Source organism: Geotrypetes seraphini, chromosome 5 (assembly GCF_902459505.1).
Source record: "Geotrypetes seraphini chromosome 5, aGeoSer1.1, whole genome shotgun sequence".
Taxonomy (NCBI): domain Eukaryota; kingdom Metazoa; phylum Chordata; class Amphibia; order Gymnophiona; family Dermophiidae; genus Geotrypetes; species Geotrypetes seraphini.
In genome coordinates this window covers 13,664,507-13,688,321 of record NC_047088.1, presented here as the reverse complement: position 1 = coordinate 13,688,321, position 23,815 = coordinate 13,664,507, and the positions used below count along the sequence as shown (strand labels likewise).

General features: G+C 43.6%; 1 protein-coding gene across 2 annotated transcripts in view; it reads right to left on the bottom strand.

Annotated features, from left to right (window-relative positions):
* The window catches only part of LOC117360676 (vascular endothelial growth factor receptor kdr-like), a 333,742-nt gene that overhangs the window by 84,551 nt on the left and 225,376 nt on the right, over positions 1-23,815 (bottom strand). For both annotated transcript variants that reach the window (XM_033944848.1, XM_033944847.1), the window contains exons 12-16: positions 23,203-23,314; positions 11,681-11,974; positions 9,101-9,247; positions 8,233-8,361; positions 3,997-4,103 (exon numbers count right to left, since the gene is read on the bottom strand). In XM_033944848.1, coding sequence (XP_033800739.1) covers positions 3,997-4,103; positions 8,233-8,361; positions 9,101-9,247; positions 11,681-11,974; positions 23,203-23,314 — 789 coding nt within the window. The remainder of the gene's footprint in view (positions 1-3,996; positions 4,104-8,232; positions 8,362-9,100; positions 9,248-11,680; positions 11,975-23,202; positions 23,315-23,815) is intronic.

Below are 23,815 nucleotides of genomic sequence, written 5' to 3'. Positions count from 1 at the left end.
TGTGTACATATCGTTGTAACCCGTTCTGGGCTCCTGGAGAGGACAAGATATAAAACGAACTAACAAACTAAAGAAACATAAGTCAGACAACGGAATCAACTCCAGAGAACTTAGGCTGTCAGCAAGAGACAGGAGGACCGGGGTGACTGCAAGAGCTGTTCCCTGGGAGGCTAGAGGGCAGGTGTGTGTTGTATTGGGGTTAAGAGAGCGAGAGAGAGAGTCTGCTGGGCACAGCAGCAGCAATGAACTAGGGTTCTGTCAAAAATGACAAAGACTAGGGGACACTCGATGAAGTTACAGGGAAATACTCTTAAAACCAATAGGAGGAAATATCTTATCACTCAAGGAATAGTTAAGCTCTGGAACGCATTGCCAGAGGTTGTGGTAAGAGTGGATAGCGTAGCTGGTTTTAAGAAAGGTTTGGACAAGTTCCTGGAGGAAAAGTCCATAGTCTGTTATTGAGAAAGACATGGGGAAGCCACTGCTTGTCCTGGATCGGTAGCATGGAATGTTGTTACTCTTTGGGGTTCTGGAATCTTTTGTTACTCTTTGGGATTCTAGAATCTTGCTATTCTTTAGGATTTTGAATGGAATGTTGCTACTCCATGAGTTTTGGCCAGGTACTAGTGACCTGGATTGGCCACCGTGAGAACGGGCTACAGGGCTAGATGAACCATTGGTCTGACCCAGTAAGGCTATTCTTATGTTCAAATATCAAGTCTCGCCTGATGTTCCTTGTGAGTTTGGGCATGTAACTAACCCCCTCTTTTACGAAACTGCGCTAGCAGTTTCTAGCGCAGGGAGCCGCGCTGAATGGCCTGCGCAGCTCCCGATGCTCATAGGAACCCAATGAGCGTCAGGAGCAGCGCGGCTCTCTGTGCTCTCTCTGCGCTAAGAACCGCTACCGTGGTTTCGTAGAAGAGGGGGTAAGTCACTTTGCTTTCTATTGCCTCAACTAGCAACTGAGATTGTAAGCTCTCTAAGGCAGGGGAATAATTACGGTACCTGAATTTGGAATTTGCTTCAGGGCAACCCCCCCTCCCAACGATCCTTTTTTTTATTGGACTAATGTGGTAGATTTCTTAATTAGCTTTTGGAAGCTATGCTCCCTCCTTCTGATCAAAAGAAAATTGAGATACTAAATTTTGGCCATATGTAGGATATTCTTCATATCACATGACAGCCCACCAAGGCGTCCATAATTTGTGCCAGGCCTTTTATCTGCTCAGTTAGGAAAAAGGCGACGAGGAACAAATGGGGTTTGTGTAGCAAGTATTTAAAGGCTCTGTTTTGTTTCATTTGTCTCAAACTAATCCTCTCTGAAATCTGCTTTTCAATCCTTTGCCTTGAGGGAGACTTACTCAATTTTGCCATTAAAGCTATGTTAAAGATGGAGCCTCTTGGGACGGCCTAGGATTTAATTACAGGGAAGAAAGCATGCTGTACGGATTCGGAGGGGGACAGGCTCTGAAACAAAATGCAATCTGATAAGAAACACGAGGAGTTTTATAAACACAGCAGAAACCTCTTCCAGGTCTGTTGTCTTTATATTTACTTCTTTGCGGGCAGCTGGAATCGAGGGGTCCCACTGCCAAAACACCCTGCATGCAGAGGCAGGTGACGGGCTAAAGGCCAATCCATCCTTTATTACCAGACTACCACAGCTTAGACCAGTGGTCTCAAACTCAAATCCTTTGCAGGGCCACATTTGGGATTTGTCGGTACTTGGAGGGCTTCAGAAAAAATAGGTAATGTCTTATTAAAGAAATGACAATTTTGCATGAGGTAAAACTCTTTATCCTCTATAATAAAACCCTAAACACGCATGTGCACTTACAGCGGCGTGATCCCTGATACCATGATTTCTGACTCTGTTGCCATGTTTGATTTGCGGCTTGTGGCGTGTGTGGCGGTTTGAGCGTCGGCGAGAGCAACGACAGGAAGGTGAGGTGCTGTGAGGCGTCCGGCTGCTACTGCTGCACAGGGAAGTTGAGGGGGAGAGGGAAAAGGGGCTGCTTTGGGGGAGGGCTGTGCTGGGGGGCAGGCAGCAATCTTCGATTGCTCGGAAGGCCAGAGAGGGATAGGCAGGGGGCCAGGGAGAGAGACAGACAGAAAGAAAGACAGAAAGACAAGGGGCCAGGGAGAGACACAGACAGAAAGAATGACAAACAGACATGGGGCCAGAGAAACAGACAGCCAGCGGCCAAGGAGCGAGAAAGAAAGAAAGTAAGACAGGCAGACAGGGGGCCAGGGAGAGACACAGACAGAAAGAATTACAGACAGACAGGGGCCAGAGAGACAGACAGACAGCAGCCAAGGAGCAAGAAAGAAAGACAGACAGACAGGGGGCCAGAGAGACAGAAAGAAAGACAGAAAGACAAGGGGCCATTGAGAGACACAGACAGAAAGAATGACAAACAGACATGGGGCCAGAGAGACAGACAGACAGACAGCGGCCAAGGAGTGAGAAAGAAAGAAAGAAAGAAAGAAAGTAAGACAGGCAGACAAGGGGCCAGGGAGAGACACAGACAGAAAAAATTACAGATAGACAGGGGGCCAGAGAGACAGACAGACAGCAGCCAAGGAGCGAGAAAGAAAGAAAGACATATAGACAGTGGGCCGGGGAGAGACACAGACAGAAAGAAAGACAGAAAGACAAGGGGCCAGGGAGAGACACAGACAGAAAGAATGACAAACAGACATGGGGCCAGAGAGACAGACAGACAGCCAGCGGCCAAGGAGCAAGAAAGAAAGGTAGACAGGGGGTCAGGGAGAGACACAGACAGAAAGAATTACAGACAGACAGGGGGCCAGAGAGACAGAAAGAAAGACAGACAGACAGGGGGTCAGGGAGACAGAAAGAAAAACAGACAGACAGGGGGCCTGGGAGAGACACAGACAGAAAGAATTACAAACAGATAGGGGACCAGTGAGACAGACAGGCAGCAGCCAAGGAGCGAGAAAGAAAGACAGACAGACAGGGGGTCAGGGAGAGACACAGACAGAAATAATTACAGACAGGGGGCCAGAGAGACAGAAAGAAAGACAGACAGACAGACAGCGGCCAAGGAGAGAGAGAGAGAGACAGAAAGAAAGACAGAAAGACAAGGGGCCAGCGAGAGACACAGACAGAAAGAATTACAAACAGACATGGGGCCAGAGAGACAGACAGACAGACAGCGGCCAAGGAGCGAGAAAGAAAGAAAGAAAGACAGGCAGACAGGGGGCCAGGGAGAGACACAGACAGAAATAATTACAGACAGACAGGGGGCCAGAGAGACAGAATGAAAGACAGACAGACAGCCAGCGGCCAAGGAGAGAGAGAGATAGAAAGAAAGGCAGACAGAAAGTGGCCAAGGAGAGAGGGAGACAGAAAGAAAGACAGACAGACACATCTATTCTAGCACCCGTTAATGTAATGAGCTTAAAAACTAATAGTTTATAAATCCTTTCTTTTGGCTAAGTCTTAATAATAATATTGTAATATATAGCTAAAGAAACATATGATCAAGAAACTGTTTTATTTTACTTTTGTGATTAAGATAAACATACCGAGGGCCTCAAAATAGTACCTGGCAGGCCCCTGGGCTGTGAGTTTGAGACCATTGGCTTAGACATGACAAATGATGTGGGAGGGGAGAAGAGTGCATGGAGCAGCAGTTACAACCCTATACAAATAAATGAGGCGTCCGGACGGTTTTTCAAAACCCGGCACTTTGTTCAAGTTTTGAAAATCCCGAAGAGTAACAAAAGATTCCGGAACCCCAAAGAGTAGCAACATTCCATTCAGAATCCTAAAGAATAGCTTGTGCCCCCCCCCCCCCCCAACATGGCACCCGGGCAGACCACCCCCCTTCCACCGCATACCATGCCACTGACTCACAGACAGCAAAGCTGAAGATAAAGTGTTCCGTGACTTTCCCTGCTGAAACGCTCCCAGGGCGAATGTCGCTTGTTTATTTTTCCCCGTAGGACAGAAGCTACGGAATGACTTACTTTTTTCAGTTTTCGGATGAACAAGGTAAGAAGCAGCCAAAAGAGCGTCGCCGCTACTCCCGTGCAGACAAGGATAATGACTTCGATATTTGCTTTTTCCTCCGAGGCTGTGAATTGAGCACAGGAATAAAAGAGATTTCTTTTAATAAATTCTTTATTCATTTTTAAATCAAATACATAGTGCAAACAGTTGAACAATCAAGTAATATAACCTATTGTACTCTACTCCAACAAATAATATTCAGCAATTAAAACCATCCCCCCCACCCTATCCCTCCCCCCCCCTCCCCTCCTGGATGTGTATAAAAATCTTTCATGAATCAAAGGGAAATATTAATAATTCATAACTTATAATATTTTGTTAACGGGCCCCAAATTTCCTTGAATTTGCTATGGTGTCCCCTCTGTAGAGAATTAACGTTTTCAAACTTATAAATCTGACATAAGGATTTCCACCAGAAACTAATTCAAGTTATCCCAACTTTTCCAATTTTTCCATTGTCAACTGCATGGCTACTCCTGTCATGATGAGGAGGAATCTATTCTGATTCGCAATAATTGGTTTCTTGAGTAATAATATCGTTCCAAATAATATTATATCATATGATAGTGATAGTGGAACTTCCAATATCGTAATAATTTGACCGCAAATGGATTTCCAGAATTTGAGTATCAAGGGACAATAATATAGCAAATGATCCAGTGTCCCTATATCGAGATGACAGTGCCAGCCTCTATTAGATTTAGAACTGTCTAACCTTTGTAACCTAACAGGCTAACAGGGGTCCAAAAAGATCTATGGAACAAGAAAAAAACATGTCTGTCTCATAGATGGTGACGCTGTACATCTCATCCTCCAATTCCACCTTCGTGACTATTGAGATGCAGAAATCTGCTGCTTTGTCTCAATACTCCAAATGTCTTTAAGACTAGTTTGGGGCTTTTTATTCAAAAATTGAGATATTCATTTATACCACTGGGCAGCCTGATGACCTAAGAAATCTGTCTGGAAGCACAGGATCGGCAACATCTTTTAAATTCCGCCACTCAGGGAACCCTTTCTGAATAGCCTGCTTCAACTAAAAGAGATTTCTAAAGCGCTCTACTGAAAACCACACCCCTGAACCATCAACCAACCTACCATCTGCTTTATAACACAAGAGGTATGTGTTCCACGGGGAGAAAACACACAATATTACCCAGTTTCTCAGTGTGGTTATTCTCAAGGCCTGCTTAGGTCGTGCTGACTGCAGCCAAAGTATACAGCATGTTGAGGGTGACTTGAGGCTTTAGATGTCAGAATTTACTGATTTACTTTGCTAGGAATGCTTTACTAATGAAATGCAACATTAGGTCTTCATTATATTCCATGGGTAAGATTTTATATGAATTTACTTTCCCACAGTTATAAAATGGGCGAAACCCTTTATAAATCTGACTACGGCTTAAAGCAGAACCCTTGATCTTTTTCTCAGAATGCATTTCTGATGCCATCCTGCTCAGGCAGTTTTTAAAACCTTTGTAACCCACCTATACTTAGGTGAAGGTAGAACAAAACACACAAAATCATAAAACAATCATCAGACAAAAATACGTCACAGCACAACAGTAAGATGGTCTCTTAGGCTCCCGCGGCTGGCGTCACGATTGGTGCTCTTTTCTGGGTCTCTGCCACGTCTGGGTAGGTAGAACCGACGTTTCGGCCATCGTGCTGTGGCTTTATTCAGGGTGTGCTGTGAGGTCTGCAGTCTGCCTCAAATCTGATTGGTTGGAATTTGAGGTGACCAATTGAGTTGGAGGACCCACTATATATAAAGACAAAATGCAGATCTCGCAGCACATCCTGAAGAAAGACACTCCCTATTCCGTGTCTGCCTATTCCCTGAAGGCAATTCTTTTGGATTGATTAGTTTTTTCACGTATCTACTACCATAGAACTATCAGGGACCCCTGAAGAAGACTATCTTGTCGAAACACGGACCGTGTTGGGTCCTATGCTCTCAGCGGACTAGGTCCTTAAGGTTTTTATGTGGATTATTTTACGTTTATGTGAATTGTTCACTGAATTTTGGAACTTTTTAAAATCACTAATAATAAACCCTTAACGCACATGCGCACTCCTACTTGCGTGATTCGTGATCCGTAGCTCCGTGGCCGGCAGAGAAATTTTAAAGCGTGTGGCACATGCCCATTTGGCGTGTGCGTATATTCAGAGCGTGCGCGCATGATGGTTTGCTACGAGTGCGCGCGTGGCGGTTTACTTTATCCAGCAACCGGGACATTGACAGACGGGACATTGACAGACTGACAGAAATAGAGACACACACAGAAGGACAGGGGGCCAGGGAGAGAGATTGAAAAAAAGACTGACAGAAATAGAGACACACACAGAAGGACAGGGGGCCAGGGAGAGAGATTGAAAAAAAGACTGACAGAAATAGAGACACACACAGAAGGACAGGGGGCCAGGGAGAGAGATTGAAAAAAAAAAAAAAACAGACAGCGGACAAGGAGAGAAAGAGACAAACAGCAAAAAAAAAAGACATACAGACAGCGGCCAAGGAGACAGACAGCAAAAAAAGACAGACAGGCAGTGGCCAAGGAGAGAGAGAGAGATACACACAGAAAAAAAGGCAGATAGACAGCAGCCATGGAGACAGACAGCAAAAAAAGACAGACAGACATACAGTGGCCAAGGAGACAGACAGCAAAAAAAGACAGACAGCAAAAAAAGACAGACAGACAGACAGCGGCCAAGGAGAGAGAGACAGAAAGAAAGAAAGACAGACAGAGAGAAAGCGGCCAAGGAGAGATAGAGAGGCAGAAAGAAAGAAAGACAGACAACCAGACAGTAGCCAAGGAGAGAGAGAGAGAGAGAGAGAGACAGACACACCATTAATGTAACGGGCTTAAAGACTAGTTTTCAATAAAATCCATTTCAGGAACATCGTCACTCCACAGTGTTTGTTGATTTCTCTTGGATTTTCTTCTTTGTGGGTCTCCCAGGGTCAATTTCTTTGTTTTTGAAACATTGGTTCTAACTACCCAGGTGTGGCGAGACCCGGAAAAGAGCAACAATCACAAAAGTAAGATATTTTATCCAAACAAATAAATCAGACTCCCCCCCCCCCCCCTCTGCTGCAAAACCTTGTAATGCAGGAACAGTTGAAATGTGATATACAGTATTAAGTACATAATGCTAATGAAAGACGATAATAGAATTGGCCAGAATAGCTTTCAAGTTTCCTAGGCCACAGCTTGAAGGCATCGAAAAATGTTAAGATGAAAAGGGGGATGTGATAAACATACCCTAACATCCAGCAGGCTTCAATAAATCACCCCAAACTTGCATCATATGCATGGCTAGGTATCTATATGTGTACAGATGTGTTTGTATATGTCTGTGTGTGTGTGTGCTGGTACAAAGGGAAGCAGTAAGGACACAGGAAAGGGATCGTTGGGTATAACTCATCACTTTCTTAAAGCTTCTTTCCCTTTCTGACTTGCAAGTTCTTCCATACACAGCCTGGGTTTCTATGGATGTCTGGCAATCATGCCCACAGCCATAGGCAATAAAAGTTTGGAGTTGGGGGGGGGGAGTAAATTGTGTGGATGACAATATTTGCTTATCTCAGTGTTGTGTTTATTATTCTGTGTTTCAAATTGTACAAGCTGTGCACGGTTTTGTGCTGATTCAGTTTGACTGTAAACTAAACTAAACTAAACCTTAGGTTTGTATACCGCGCCATCTCCACAAGCGTAGAGCTCGGCACGGTTTACAGGGTTAGGTAGAAAAGGAGCTACAATGAAGGGTTATAGGAAAGGAACTAGGAAGAATCGAAGGATTTCTGACTGTTATTGTGATACTTTTAAAAACCAATAAAAATTTAAATATATTAAAAAAAAAAAAGTTTGGAGGGGTAAATTTGGGATGAAACGTTGCAAAAACGTTGATCACAGTCTATACAAAACATGCTCAATATTTTACCTGCAACTTCTTGTGGATTATAGAGATGCTTTAAGTTTGCTATTTTTCAAATGTGCTTTTCCCCCCAAAACTTAATTTTTTATTGACAAAACATTTCTCATGTTTTAAAGACATAATTGGTCCATACCTGAGGCTGAAATTTGGCAGGATTATGCAGTTGCTATCCCTCTATCTTGTGATGTAAATAAGTCGGTACCATTTCGCTCAGTGGGTCACATATGTGTGTGGGGGGAGGGAGGATGCCTCACCTTGTATTGTAATGAACGCTCCTGTTCTCGCTTCCCCCATCTCGTTCGAGGCCTTACATTCATACAAGCCCTCGTCATCCTTTTTCACCCGTTCTATGATTAGGCTGTTGTTGACCAGCAGAGAAATTCCTAGAGTAGAAATGTCAATTTCAGCACATCAATGTACCTGACAAAAATCTAAATCCTTTAACAATTTCATTCTCTTATTCGAACCTTGAAGTCGATCCGATGTCTCAGTAGGCAATTGTTAGTGGTATAGAATATTCTGAGCCAAAGACTGCACTTCGTAAGCAACCATGTCTGAACCCAGAGTGGTGCCTTGGAATCCGAAGTTAATCTGTTCCAGAGCCCTGTTCGAGTTCCAAGACAATTTTTCCCATTGAAAATAATAGAAACTGGATTAATCCGTTCCTGGGTCCCACAAACTCAGATTTTCCAATAAATTTAACAGAGGCAGCAAGATTGGGGCCCCCTGGCAGAGACAGCAAGATCGGCAATGACTCTCATAGCCAGGTTTCATTCATTTTTCCTTTCTTACAGTGGATTAGGGTTACCAAACATCTGGATTTCCCTGCATATGTCTTCCTTTTCGAGAATATGTCCGGGGGTCCGGACAGCTTTTCAAAACCCAGCACTTTGTCTAGGGTTTGAAAGGCTTCCCCTCAAAATTGCATCGAGAAGGAGTATCCACGCATGCACGGATGCTGTCTGGGGATGGGGGGGGGGGGGGGGCGGAATGGGGCCTGACACAGGTGGAACTAGATGGGCCTTGGGGCGTGGCCATGAATCTGGATTTTCCTTTGGGAAAACCTGGTAACCCTACACTGGATAATTCACCACTGAAATTACTGTGTATCCCAGAACATACCTGAGGCTGGTTTCATTTCATAACCATTTTTTAGCCAGGTGATGGTGGGAATGGGCACCCCATCCACTAAGCATTCCAGGTGGAGTGTGTTGCTGCTGTTCACCTCCACTTCTTCGAGCTCCTGCACTATGTATGGAGCTCTCTTTTCTGTGGGCAACAGAAAACACAAGACACGTTTGCTCCTTTCCCTGGAGAAATGAAACCAATTAAGTGGCAAAAGTGATCTGAGATTCTTCAAGCAATGGCTTTAATGCTGGATAAATATTTCACTTTGGTCTCAGGATGAGTATCATATGTTGCAAATCTTTGCAGCAAATTCACTGAAGCTGCCATTTTTTTTTTCAGGCCACTTCTGAACTTCCTGTGTAGTTGATGCATCACTTCCTGTCTGATGCCTTCCAGTTTAAGTGAGAAGTAGAAGTAATGAGCCATCTACACAAGAGGTTCAGAAGAAGCATAAAGGAAAAGATGGGACCGCCATGAACAACCCACAAGGAGTTTCCTCAGAGCAAGATTATAAAAATGACTCAAAAACTATAAACTTATTCTGCTTTTCTTTTCTTTATTCATTTTGATAATCTGAAATCTGATAGCTAGTGAGCTCACATTCTGTTGGCGGTTTTGCCTGATCTAGTGATGGGCAAAATCTTTCTGGGCGTGGTTCAAGTTGAAGTTCATATCTGTGAATATCTGATCTAAATATACCAAGATCATCAGTCAGCTTCACTCCAGTTCAACTCTTTAAATAGGGCAAATTCGGCAATTTGAGTTGAGATGAATAGCTCATATTCATCAATTTGTGACAGTGCTCCCGATCGATTGATAATTGAAGCCCCACCCCTGCCAGCTCAGCTGAGATTCAAATTTAGACCCTTATTTTAGAAGCTCTGTTCACTATTTACACATTACATGGGAGGGCACACAGGAGTGTGGGCAAGGGACTCGGTGTGAAGCACAAAGCCCAGGAACTAAAAAAGCACCACAGTAAGGTCAAAGATAACCCTGCATGTTTACAATGCTATTATATCTTGAATATTTGTTCTTAATTGATTGTAGAGTCTTGTCAGGTCAACCCACTATTTTTACCTGACCATTTTTTAATTTATTTGTTTATTTAAAAAAAACTTATATTCCACTTATACCTAAATGGATTACACCCCCCAATATAATCATAGCATAAAACACCAAAAAAACTGTATAAAACACAATAAAACCAAACAAAATGCAGATAACATTTCTATTAATCACTTCATTCCTTCAATCGATGCTTCTTAACCCCTTAAAAAGCTTCTATAAAAAGAGATGTTTTTAATAAATTTCTAAAACTCTGAAAGTTATAATTCAGTCTCAGTTGTCCAACCAGATTATTCCAAAGCTTCTCCCCTGCCATCAAAATAGCCATCGCTCTGGAACTAGCATACTTCACGTGCTGTAACTCATCAACAGATAAACGCATCGTGTTCTTCGATCGTAAGGATTGACGGAGCTGATGTAATGTCACAGCATGTGAAAAACGCCACGGTATCCCTCGGTGAATTGCTTCAAAAAATCAACACCAACACCTTAAACACTACTCGAGGTTCAAAAGGTAGCCAATGCAGTTTTCGGAGTAAAAGTGTCACATGCTCAAATTTACCGCAACCAAAGACTTCATTATCCAGTCACATGACCATTCTAAAATGTACTTCTGAAGCTTTTCAAATACATTTTTTCTGGTTAGACAGAACAGGGTTATTTTTATAACTGGACACAGTATTAGATACTTAAACACTAGCGTAAGTGACTGAAAGCACGCCTAGATTTAAGGCGCAATCAGTTACTCCAGCCCTGTAAGGTGCCATCGACTCATATTCGAGTCCTCACGACTTGATCACCATCATCAGTTTTTGTGGCAAAATACAGACTTTTCCTCTGCACAGTATAAATTTGATGTTCTCGCCGTTTGTTGCATCGAAAGCGATCCTCCGCCTCCAACACTGTCCATCTGCTGCTGCCCATATGGGTGGGTACATCATGAGTCTGACATCTGCGCCGAAACCTGTCCACCTTGCGAGGCCCTGATGGTAGCAAAACTACTGACGGCATAGCTTACAGCTTCTCAGATGCGCGCAAGCCCCAGTGGCACGACAAGCCCAGGTACCATGACTGGAAACTTCAACCCTAAGCCTGCTATAAATGCCCACACTTAGATGGTAGCAAGAATGCAAGTCAATTACATTTTATAATTTTCATGTGAGCTTTGGCTATGCTCTCCCATGTCCACACCCACAGCCAGCTTCTTCAGCATACCTATCTGCATAAACAAAGTGTTCGTGTTCCTGCCACCTTAAACAAGATGGCTTCTTACAAAACAAAGTGCTTGCGTTCCTGCCACCTTAAACAAGATGGCTTCTTACAAAACAAAGTGCACGCATTCCTGCCACCTTAAGCAAGATGGCTTTTTACAAAACAAAGTGCACGCGCTCCTGCCACCTTAAACAAGATGGCTTCTTACAAAACTACCCCCTGCACGGGCACATGATCACAAGAGACCAATCATATTGCCCGAGCCACTGGACGTCCATGATCAGCAGGGCTTACCTTGGACAGCAACGTTGGTGAAGCGATCAATCATTTCTCTGGGATTATTGCGATTCTTAGCCTTGCACCTGTACAGGCCAGCATCGGCCAGTGACACGTTTGTTAGAGTCAGTGACAAGGAAAGGGCGTGGCCTTTCTTTTCACTGACAGTCAGGGCGGCAGGTGCTTCTTCTGAGGAAGGGTAGTACCAGGTGAGCTTGTCATAAAGGTAATTCTCAGCTTTGCACGTGAGGTTGACATCACTCCCCGTGAGCACATGAATGTTTTCGATGGTCGAAACACCGGTGTGCATATCTAAAAGAGAAAAATGACAATCACTACATTAGGAAATCACTTGTCCGTCATGTGGATACTTAAGACTTTGTACATGTTTAAAAGTTGTTTATGTTATCTGTGAGGATAGAGGAAAGGAGGGACAGGGGAAATATGATTCAGACGTTCAAATACTTGAAAGGTATTAACGTAGAACAAAATCTTTTCCAGAGAAAGGAAAATGGTAAAACCAGAGGACATAATTTGAGGTTGAGGGGTGGTAGATTCAAGAGCAATGTTAGGAAATTCTACTTTACGGAGAGGGTGGTGGATGCCTGGAATGCGCTCCCGAGAGAGGTGGTGGAGAGGAAAATGGTGACTGAGTTCAAAAAAGCGTGGGATGAACGAAGGCCAGTACTGGGCAGACTTGAACGGTCTGTGTCTGTATATGGCCTTTTGGTGGAGGATGGGCTGGGGAGGGCTTCAATGGCTGGGATGGTGTAGATGGGCTGGAGTGAGCTTTGATGGAGACTTCAGTAGTTGGAACCTAAGCACAGTACTGGGCAGAGCTTTGTATTCTTGTCCAGAAATAGCTAAGAAGAAGAAAAAAAAAAAATTAAATTGAAACAGGTTGGACAGACTGGATGGACCATTCGGGTCTTTATCTGCCATCATCTACTATGTTACTATGTCAAAAGCGGAATACAAATGTGTTAAATAAATAAAGAAAATAATGAGGGACCCTGGTCATTCTGATGAAGCCAAGGTAGTGTTGCCAGATTTTACAGGCAATTGGAGGGTCTCTTACTCCCCCAATCCTGGTACCTTTAAAGTCCTTTGGTTCTTCACTGGCAGTGAAAAGCAACTCGTACCTGCTGCTGATGCCAGCCCTGAGTCTTCAATGTAACGCAAATTCCCAAGAACAGGAAGTCATATCAGAGGGAAGGCTCAGGGCTGGCACTGGCAGCGGGTACGAGTCACTGCTCACTGCCAGAGTAGAACTGAAGGATTTAAAAAGTACCGAGGGGGTGGGTTGGGGGAATGCATTTAAGAGACCCATGATTGCCTGGGTGAGGAGGGAGAGATGCCAAGAATCTTCAGCTGCTGGGGCTTGGGGTTCCCTGCTAGCCACATCACAGCTAGGTGGGCCTCAATTTAAACTCAGTGTGCGTGTGTCCATCCAGGCCCACCTGTGGCTATACCGCTGCTTTGCAGTATGTACTGTGCAAAATTTCAAAAGTACCTTGTGATTTATTAGATTTATATCCATCTTTATTTCAGCTCCGACTGCAAACCGCAAAGCGACAGTTCTACTCCCACTTCATACAGAACCACTGGAATCATGTGCCCCCGCAGATTAGATCCCTTGAACGACTCCTCAACTTTAGAAAAGCAATAGAAACATACCTCTTCACCTAAACCCCCTACCCTTGACCGATAGACTACAAAGAAGTATACTGTATATTGGTACCAGAAGCAGTATGTGTCCAGTATGTGGCCTTGATCTGCCATGTTTCTTTGTTTCTATAATCAGAACGTTCTATGACATCACAATGCAAGTGTTAAGAGTCTTAGCCAATAGGAAGAGGAGATGCAAAAGTTAAGAGCCTTAGCCAATAGGGAGAAGAGGAGATAGTGGATGCTGCGGATGGGCCATTTGGCCATTACCTGCCACCATGTTTCTATGTTTCTATAATCAGAACGTTCTATGACATCACAATGCAAGAGTTAAGAGACTTAGCCTATAGGAAGAGGAGATGCAAAAGTTAAGAGCCTTAGCTAATAGGGAGAAGAGGAGATAGTAGATGCTGCGGATGGGCCATTTGGCCATTACCTGCCACCATGTTTCTATGTTTCTATAATCAGAAAGTTTGATTACATCACAATGCAAGTGTAAAGAGCCTTAGCCAATAGGGAGAGCAGGAGATTGTGGATGGGCCATTTGGCCTTTATCTGCCATCAGGTTTCTATGTTTCTATAATCAGAAAGTTCTCTGACATCACAATGCAAGTGTTAAGAGTCTTAGCCAATAGGAAGAGGAGATGCAAATGTTAAGAGTCTTAGCCAATAGGGAGAGGAGGAGATAGTGGATGCTGTGGATGGGCCATTTGGCCTTTATCTGCCATCAGGTTTCTATGTTTCTATAATCAGAAAGTTCTCTGACATCACAATGCAAGTGTTAAGAGTCTTAGCCAATAGGAAGAGGAGATGCAAATGTTAAGAGACTTAGCCAATAGGGAGAGGAGGAGATAGTGGATGCTGAGGATGGCCCATTTGGCCTTTATTTGTGTCATGTTTCTATGTTTTTATGTTTCAATGTAGAAAAAACTTTAAAAAAGCTGCTATGTAGACATCACCCAGGTATGAGCTCTCATTTTGTCTTTTCAAGCATTTTCTAATGTTGTCCATTTTAGGACCATAGCCTGTAAGCTCTTTTTAAATTATGCTCTATCTAACTTTTTTGTATGATTTTTTGCATACCTGGGCCACTCATTTTACTCCATTTGCACATTATGAAGCCTTTAGGGACTTCATGTTTTATGAGTAGCTCACTTTGCAGGTTTTATGGATCTGTCTGTCCTTTTTAGTTATTATTTTATATAAGCCACTGCCTTTATTTTATTAGAGAAGGGAAACTGGTCAAACTAGAGGACATTAATTGAGGTTGCGAGGTGCTACACTTAGGTGTGGTGTTAGGAGAGGGTGGTGGATGCCTGGAACGCCCTCCCGAGGAAGGTGATGGAGAGGAAAAAGGCAGGGGATGAACACAAAGGATCGCTAATTTGAATTGGTAACTTTCCCGCAAATGAGCTTCTACAGCACCTCCAGAAGTTGGAACCTACGGACAGTACCAGGTGAACTTCTAAGGTCTACGGCCCAGAAACAACAAAGAAAAAAGGACATTTTAATGTAATTATGAAATTGTAATGCATGTAATTATAGGGCAGTCTAGATTTTCCGCTCAGGTCTTTATCTGCTGTCATTTACTATGTTATGAGTAGATGCCTTTTCCTATGATGTAGGTTTATAAGTTTCTTTTTAATGCCTTTTGTAAGCTTTGCTTTTTTTTTTTTTTTTTAACATGTTCACATTGGTTTGTATTATAATTTTGTTATTGTTTCATGTTTACCAAAACCCTGACGCAGCCCTTGTGTGGGTGTTGGGTTTTCGTATGTGTACCGTATCTCCGCAATAATAAACGGACTTTGGTTACTTCGCTTTGGTTGATCTGCTACTTTGACCACCACCTAATATTTGGCAATATCCTGAAAGCTGGATTTCTCGAGTGAGGATGCATTGGCCTAAACGCTTCTAAAAATATCGAGCCCCTTTTTAAAAATTGTCCTTAGGACAGCAGTGATACTACACAGAGGCGTGGACTGTACGCTCTCAGGATGAGATTTTGCATATCACTACATTGAACAGAAATTGTGTCCCTCTCCACATCCCTGTGTTCTCTCTCCTCCTCACAGGCTCACAAAAGATGAAGGAAACACATATTCTCGCACGCATTCAATACAAATTCTACTGCACCCTATTCAAAACCCTAAATGGAAACGGACAAGGCAATCTAAGCAATCGCCTAATCAGGAACAACACATCCAGACCAAGGAGAACAAAGGCACGCTTTACCCACCCCCCAGTCAAAGGCATGCAATGCAAAAAAAAAAAAAATGACGGACTATTAGCCACCCGAGCAGCGAGACTAGACTGTGACCTCTCCATCTGCTGACCACGACACCCAGGCAAGAACTGAAAACCATGCTATTCAAGAAATCTGTCAAATGATTTTCGACTCCTCCCCAGTTCCCAATGCATATTCTATCTATCAACCTTGTAATCTCCCTGGGAATGCCCAGGCCAATTCTTCTTTAAACCGCCTAGAACTGAAAGGTATTGGCGGGATAGAAGACACCAATGGAATGGAATCTATTTTGCAGTTCCTACAGCAGCTCTGCGTCCAGTTTCATATCTTAGAACTACAGACTAACGGAGAACTTTCCAAACTGGCCAGTTTCTTTGGCCAACTACCTTGGAGGGTCTGTACACAAAGCTGAAAGCACAGTGTCGTCTCAGGCATTTAAAGGGCACCTCTTTCTGGAATCTTCCAGGGACTGATCTTTCTCTGTAGTGAGGTTTTCAAGTTTTAAGTAGATTGTTGCCAGATATTCTTGGCAGCTTCTCTTTCTCTGTTTGCACATTAATATCCAGCTCAGTCTCTCTCATCTGAGTGTGCTGTCTGGGTGCTGACAGGCGAGCGTTTCTTACCACACTCGTATTGTAAGGAACAAAAAGGTAGTGGAATGTATGGCTTGCCTAAGATGTCTGGGCTCCACAATTTAAAAGGCATGAGGCGAGGCATGACAGGAAAAATAAAAACAAACCAAGTTTCTCTGGCTCGCTAGTCCTAGTTACACAGGCTTACGTTCCAATTTTCATGTTGTTTTGCTGCTGTGTTTTTTTTAGACGAGGGCAGAAAGAAAAGACACGGCATATTTTGTAGTTATCTTTGGTGTTTCTGTTATGTGGTGCTGATACCTTACCCCGCATTTAAAGATGGAAGAAGGGGGGGGCGATTCTGTAACATCGACACTAACATTTATGTAACTACTTGCGCATGTAATTTTTAGACTACATACGTATCTGCCAAAACTCCACCTACGCATCCGAAACAGTCCCTCATGACAGACTCCTTGGGAAATTAAAAAGCCTTGGGATATGAGGTGATGTCTTAGCCCACTGGGAGGTTCTGGGTGGGCTACCTTTCGGGGGGGGGGGGGGGTCCAGTAGGAGGGACTGCGCATTCCTCCTGCTGGAGAACTTTCGGGGGGGGGTCCAGTAGGAGGGACTGCGCATTCCTCCTGCTGGAGAACTTTCGGGGGGGGGGGGGGTCGAGGCGGATGTAATCCTTCAGTAATCATTGCAGGGGGGATACATGATAGGTTCCAGCAAGAGTGACTGGGCATCCCTCCTGTGATCATTGGGGGGGGGGATGCGATCGTTGTGGGGACGGCGACATTCCACGATTCTGTAACCGGCGCTTATGATGGACACCGGTTAGAGAAACGTGGTTTTAGACGAAGGACTGGTCCCTCCCATGCCTAAAAGGTCTTGTTTTGGGAGTTTGGGACTTAGGCAAATTTTTGTTTGGGAATAGGTCTGGACAATTAAATGCCTGAACATTCAGGTAGGCCATTCTTGAAAAAAAACAAACACATATTTTGGACTTTTTTTTTCCGAGAATGGATATTTCCCTGCTGCTTACTTTGGGCGCTTAGCGCCTTAGGCCAAAAAGGGACTTAGACGTGTTTTTCGATTATGCCTCTCCACGGAAATACTACCTCCACTTTGCTTGCATTCATTCAGAAGCATAAAAATAAACCTAAAATATTTTATTTCGCTCTTTCCATTTGTGAATCTTTTATTCACATGGAACACCTTGTAAACGGATTTCTTGGACACATTGCCCTAAAATATCAATATAATGATTCAAAATGTTGTTTGATTGTGGCATCGAGATACCCCCCTCTTCAAACCCAGCATGCACCCAAAAAGAGGGAGAAAAAGCCTCAGACTAATGTAGCAATATAGAACCAAAAGGTACAAATCAAAACTGTTTTAAATACTTTCACTGGAAAAAAACTCCCTCAAAGAACAGCTCAGGTTTAGAAAAGGGCAAAGTCACCTGGAGGCACCTTCAAGGACTTAGCTGACAAAAGACGACTTGAGCTCCAATGCTGTCACGTCTTCTCCAATCTTCCCAACAAGCGACCTTGTTTCACCAATGTTTGGCTCATCAGGGGAACAAACAATGCAGCCTTTTCGAGAGCAAAGTCACCCAGAGGCACGTTCAAGGACTTAGCTGACAAAAGACGACTTGAGCTCCAATGCTGTCACGTCTTCTCCAATCTTCCCAACAAGCGACCTAGTTTCACCAATGTTTGGCTCATCAGGGGAACAAATAATGCAGCCTTTTCAAAGGCAAAGTCACTCAGAGGTACATTCAAGAACTTAGCTGACAAAAGATGACTTGAGCTACAACGCTGTCACGTCTTCTCCAATCTTCCCAACAAGCGACCTTGGTTCACCAATGTTTGGCCCATCAGGGGAACAAACAATCCAGCCTTTTCAAGGGCAAAGTCACCTGGAGGCACGTTCAAGGACTTAGCTGACAAAAGACGACGAGCTCCAACGCTGTCACTTCTTCTCCAATCTTCCCAACAAACGACCTTGTTTTACCAATGTTTGGCTCATCAGGGGAACTAACAATACAGCCTTGAAAAGAGGGGGGGTACCTCGGTGCCAAGATCTCACAACATTTTGAATCATTATATGAACATATTATATGTTGTGCGTCCTCGTATAATTTGTTAACACCTAAAATATCAATACAATATGTGCTTATATCCCGCAATTACCCAACGGAGTTCAATGTGTCACAAATAAAGAGACAGGGCATTACTCCAAGAATTACTATTTAAATGTATAAAATATTTAACAGAGCTTTAGCAAAAAAATAAAATTAAAACATATATCTTCAGTGTTTTCCTAAATGGCATGTAATTATTTATCTTCCTAATATTTAATGGGAGAGCATTCTACCATTTAGTTGCTTGATAGGGAAATAACTCATCACTCTTTTGGACAGTCCATCCATTGAATCAGATAGCGTAGCTGGTTTTGGGAAAGGTTTGGACAAGTTCCTGGAGGAAAGGTCTATAGTCTGTTATTGTGAAAGTTATGGGGGAAGCCACTGCTTGCCCTGGATTGTTAGCATGGAATGTTGCTACTATTTGGGATTCTAGAATCTTGTTACTCTCTGGGATTCCAGAATCTTATGTTACTTTCTGGGATTCTAGAATCTTGCTATTCTTTAGGATTCTGAATGGAATGTTGCTACTCCTTGGCTTTTGGCCAGGTACTAGGGACCTGGATTGGCCATAGTGAGAACGGGCTACTGGGCTTGATGGACCACTAAGACTATTCTTATGTTCAGTCTTAGTGGTCCATCAAGCCCAGTAGCCCGTTCTCACTATGGCCAATCCAGGTCCCTAGTACCTGGCCAAAAGCCAAGGAGTAGCAACATTCCATTCAGAATCCTAAAGAATAGCAAGATTCTAGAATCCCAGAAAGTAACATAAGATTCTGGAATCCCAGAGAGTAACAAGATTCTAGAATCCCAAATAGTAGCAACATTCCATGCTAACAATCCAGGGCAAGCAGTGGCTTCCCCCATAACTTTCACAATAACAGACTATAGACCTTTCCTCCAGGAACTTGTCCAAACCTTTCCCAAAACCAGCTACGCTATCCGATTCAATGGATGGACTGTCCAAAAGAGTGATGAGTTATTTCCCTATCAAGCAACTAAATGGTAGAATGCTATCAGAGGCAATGCTTCCCTGGTTCTCATTCCATTGCTGTAGAGCTGCCAGGTTATCAGGAGAGAGACTATTTGGCCAGTCCTGTTTTTGAATTTATATCCTATGCAGTGGCATAGTGCGGTGTGTGTGTGGGGAGGGGGGGGAGTTCTCCAAGGGTGCTGTCTTGGTGAGGGCGCAGGCACCCATAGTCCTCTCTGCCCCTGCCACTCCTTCCCTGCCCCCACTGCCGCTCATGAATGCCGCTTCCCTTCCCCATACCTCTGTAATGATCCTGGCGCGAGCAGCAACCCCCAACCTGCTTTCGCGCCAGTGTCAAGTCTTCCTCTGATGTCACTTCTTGGACCCACGCCTAGGAAGTAACATCAGAGGAAGAGCTGGGGGTTGCTGCTCGCGCAAGGAACGTTACAGAGGAAGGGAAGGATCATATGGAGATAGGGGGTGGAGAACAGGGTGGGTGAGGGGTGCCACTCTCACCCTCATTATGCCACTGATCCCAAGTCAGTGTTCTGTTTGTAGTCCCTGATACCACCAGTTGAAATTAGCACTTCGGGTCCCATAAATGTACCAGGATAGGGTTGCAGAAATCCAGGACTGGCTCAGAATTTACCCCCTGGAATTGGGTAACTTGGCAGCTCTCTATCTCTGACAATTAAGAATAACCTTACTGGGTCAGCCCAATGGTCCATCAAGCCCAGTAGCCCGTTCTCATGGTGGCCAATCCAGGTCCCTAGTATCTGGCCAAAACCCAAGGAGTAGCAACATTCCATTCAGAATCCTAAAGAATAGCAAGATTCTAGAATCCCAAAGAGTAACAAAAGATTCCGGAACCTCAAAGAGTAGCAACTTTCCATTCAGAATCCTAAAGAATAGCAAGATTCTAGAATCCCAAAGAGTAACAAAAGATTCCGGAACCCCAAAGAGTAGCAACATTCCATGCTACCGATCCAGGGAAAGCAGTGGCTTCCCCCATGTCTTAATAACAGACTTTGGACTTTTCCTCCAGGAATTTGTCCAAACCTTTTTTAAGGCATGTGTTTGCATAGTCCCCATGTGTACTCATAAACTATTACTGTTATCATACCCACAGCTAGGCTCTGCACTTTTCCCTGCTACTTGCGGAGAGGTGAAATGATGGTGGGGAAAGGGGGCCCTGGTAGTGAGTGGGGGGGATGGGGACACAAATATATGTTTGCCTAGGGACCCATATAGTGTTAATCCAGCCCTGCCCTGCTACATATAAATGGGAGCAGGCGGGATACCAATGAGTCACCTTCACAAGGACAGTTTATTACAGCAAATACCATATAAGATTTATGTTGGAAACAAGGCCTCGGGCCTGATAGGAACATGGGCTTTTTTCAACACTTTGAGAAGATTGAAGACTAGGGGGGATAAGAGAGCTCTAGAGATTAAAGTAGGAGTGACAAATGCCTTGAGAGATCCTCCAAAAATCATTAGTGCTCTTAGCCGCAGTCCCTGTCCATTCCCCCCTTAGACCTCAGTGAAGTAAATCAACCACGGAGAGGTCAGGGACTGGAAAGGGAGCACACGCTTCCATGTGCAAACCAACAAGACGTCAGATTCCAGTAAATATATTGGTTTGCATTACTCAGCAAATCCCTCTTATTTATTGTTCTTTCCATTTGCAAAATTCCCTTTACGATCTTGACGGGAGATTAACATTTCCTCATGACATATGCAGAAATTAGAAGCTAGACCCCTGACTCTGGAGATAAAGCAGGCCTTTTCGCAGGCCTTGTAAGCCTGTCAGGAATGCTCCTGTTGAGATTGCTGTTTCATCACGTAGGTGCAAATTTCTTGTACATTTCCAGCTGAGGTCTGACTTGTAGAAGCTTCTGGCCTTTTTTTTTTTTTTAACACAGCTCAACTGGACACAGGGCTAGGACTGGCTCTGTAAGACTTCTCATTGAAAGTTATCAATACGCGCCCTAACGCATCTTTTCCCTCTTACATGGAACTCCCTGCCCGCTTTTTTAAGGGAAGAAAAAAGTCTCGATAAATTTAAAGGATCTTGTAAATGTTTTCTTTTTAAAGATGCGTTCGAATGCTAACTCTGCCGTATCTCCGAACTTTCAATATTGCCCCATTCTCAGCAACGTTAAGCATTATTCCTTCTTTTTTTGTTGGTTTCTTTAGTCTTTTTTCCCCTCTCCTCTCGTTCTGCCCTTTTTATGTTTCTTTCCTATACAAATTGTAGTTCTCCCTTTTTCCGATTGTTCCAATCTGTCGCTTACAACTATTACAAAACACGGCTGTTAAATGAATTTATCGTGCAAAAAAATTTGACTATGTTATTCCTCTCCTCCGTAAAGCACATTGGTTACACATCACTCATCGCCTCACTTTGTGGTCCACTGTAGCTCCAAATCGTGCTCAATAGCACACTCAGTGGCTGTCCACAAAATAACACCCTGACGTGTGGCCCGGACTGGAGCCACCCTGCAGGACCGGATTCCAAACAGGAACCAAAAAGAAAAGAAAAAAACCAGATAACAAAAGTCACCACGATTATTCTTCAATGGCAAAATAATATCAGATTTTATTTCTCTTTTGTCCCAAGGTAAATAGGCTTTCCAAAACAGAAGGCAAACTTGTCAGAATGTTCTTCCTTACAGTAACACAAAAAGTTGAAAACAAAACCAGCAAATAACGGTCCAAATAAAGGCATTAATTTGCTCTCAGCAATGTTTCTATTTTAGTTGTGGCAGAGGGTTTAATTGCCCCCAGCCTTAGGGTTGTCTGCTTCAAAGCAGGCAGCTTCCAAAACACAAACAAATATAGTTCAGTGCAGACATTCAGCACAAGTATCTCAAAAGTCCACACAAGCCTCTGGCCAGTTCCAGTCACTGCCAGGTCAGGAGAGTGATAGGTTTTGCGAAATAAAGCCTCTAGACCGGCTTTCAAAAATTCCCTCCCAGGGTGTTAGCAAAACCTCTCCCAAATACAATCACCCCTTAGCTTGCATTCAAAAGAAAAATTGTTTCTTTAAACAGTCCATAAACACCAACCTCATTCACTGCTTGAGGGTGAAAGCACAGTTCACCTGCATGGGCTCACCAAACTCAGGAGCAAACTCTGTCAGGCTTTCTTCCACATCCATGTTCTGACCTTCCAGAAAGTTTAATTCCTCAGCCTGACCAGCCTCTATCACCTCCATAGGCATAGGCTTGTTGCACCTGCTTGGCTCCAGGGACTCTCTAGGGAGAAAGGGCTTAAAACCTCTCCCTAGCTGGCTTCCCTTCCTGTTCTCTGAAACAGGTTTATATACCTTGGGGCAACGCCCTGCTGTGTCAGCCCTGGCAGTGTTCCAAGGGCCTCTTGGGCTCCCCCGGTGGTCAATGTAATTATCTACCTCAGACACAAGCTGTCCCTTCTCAATTCCTCCCCGGGATTTCTTTTTTACTTCTTTTCTCTCTGTCCTGACTGGGACCTGAGCAGGGAGAATACCTGGCTGGTCACAACTTATAAAATACTCCTGCTCACTTTTAAAACAAAAAATATTGGCTAAGACTCTTAACACTTGCATTGTGAGGTCATAGAACTTTCTGATAATAGAAACATGATGGCAGATAAAGGCCAAATGGCCCATCTACAGTAACCATTATCTCTTTCTCTCTTTAAGAGATCCCATGTGCCTATCCCAGGCTTTTTGAAATCAGACACAGTCTCTGTCTCCACCACCTCTTCTGAGAGACTGTTCCACACATCTACCACCCTTTCTGTAAAAAAAATATTTCCTCAGATTACCCTCTCATTCCAGAGCGTCCTTTCAATTGATACGGAGGCATTATACTATTCACAGTCATACTGTCACTCAAAGGAGGATCACCTGCAAAAAATGCTACAAGCAAGTGCTATTTTTACCTGATACATAGAACCTGATGCTTCTCTCAGCTCTTCCAACTTTGTTCTGCGGTACGCAGAAAAAGATTCCCGATCCATTGGTCCCTGCTATTGCTTTCAGGATGCCCAAGACCTCAAGGGAACAGAAAAGAAGCTTCAGTGAAACTTTTAGCAATGGTGAAACAAATATTGCAGATTATCTAATCTAATCTAGTCTTCAATTTACATACTGGGTCATCTCCCAACGGAGCTCGACTCGGTTCACATGTAATTAAGACTAGAGTGCATAAGAGAGCATAAAAGAAAAAAAGCTGGATTATCGTCAATTCTTTGATACTATAATTAAGCCATTTAAATGTTGGGTAAACAGCAGAGTTTTCAGGGCTTTACGAAATTGTTGTAGCTAGTCTATCAGTCTAATGGAGTCAGGAAGTCCATTCCATATCTCTACCAGCTAGAAGGCAAAAGATTGACTAAGTTTTCCTACAGATTTAATACCCTTAAAAGAAGGGAAAGATAATTTATATCTCTGTGTATTCCTCAAATGACAGGACCTGAAGGGGTTCCAATACACTTCCCCCTCTGAATCCGCGGTTTCAGCATCCGCGGATTCGGTTATTCGCGATTTTAAAAC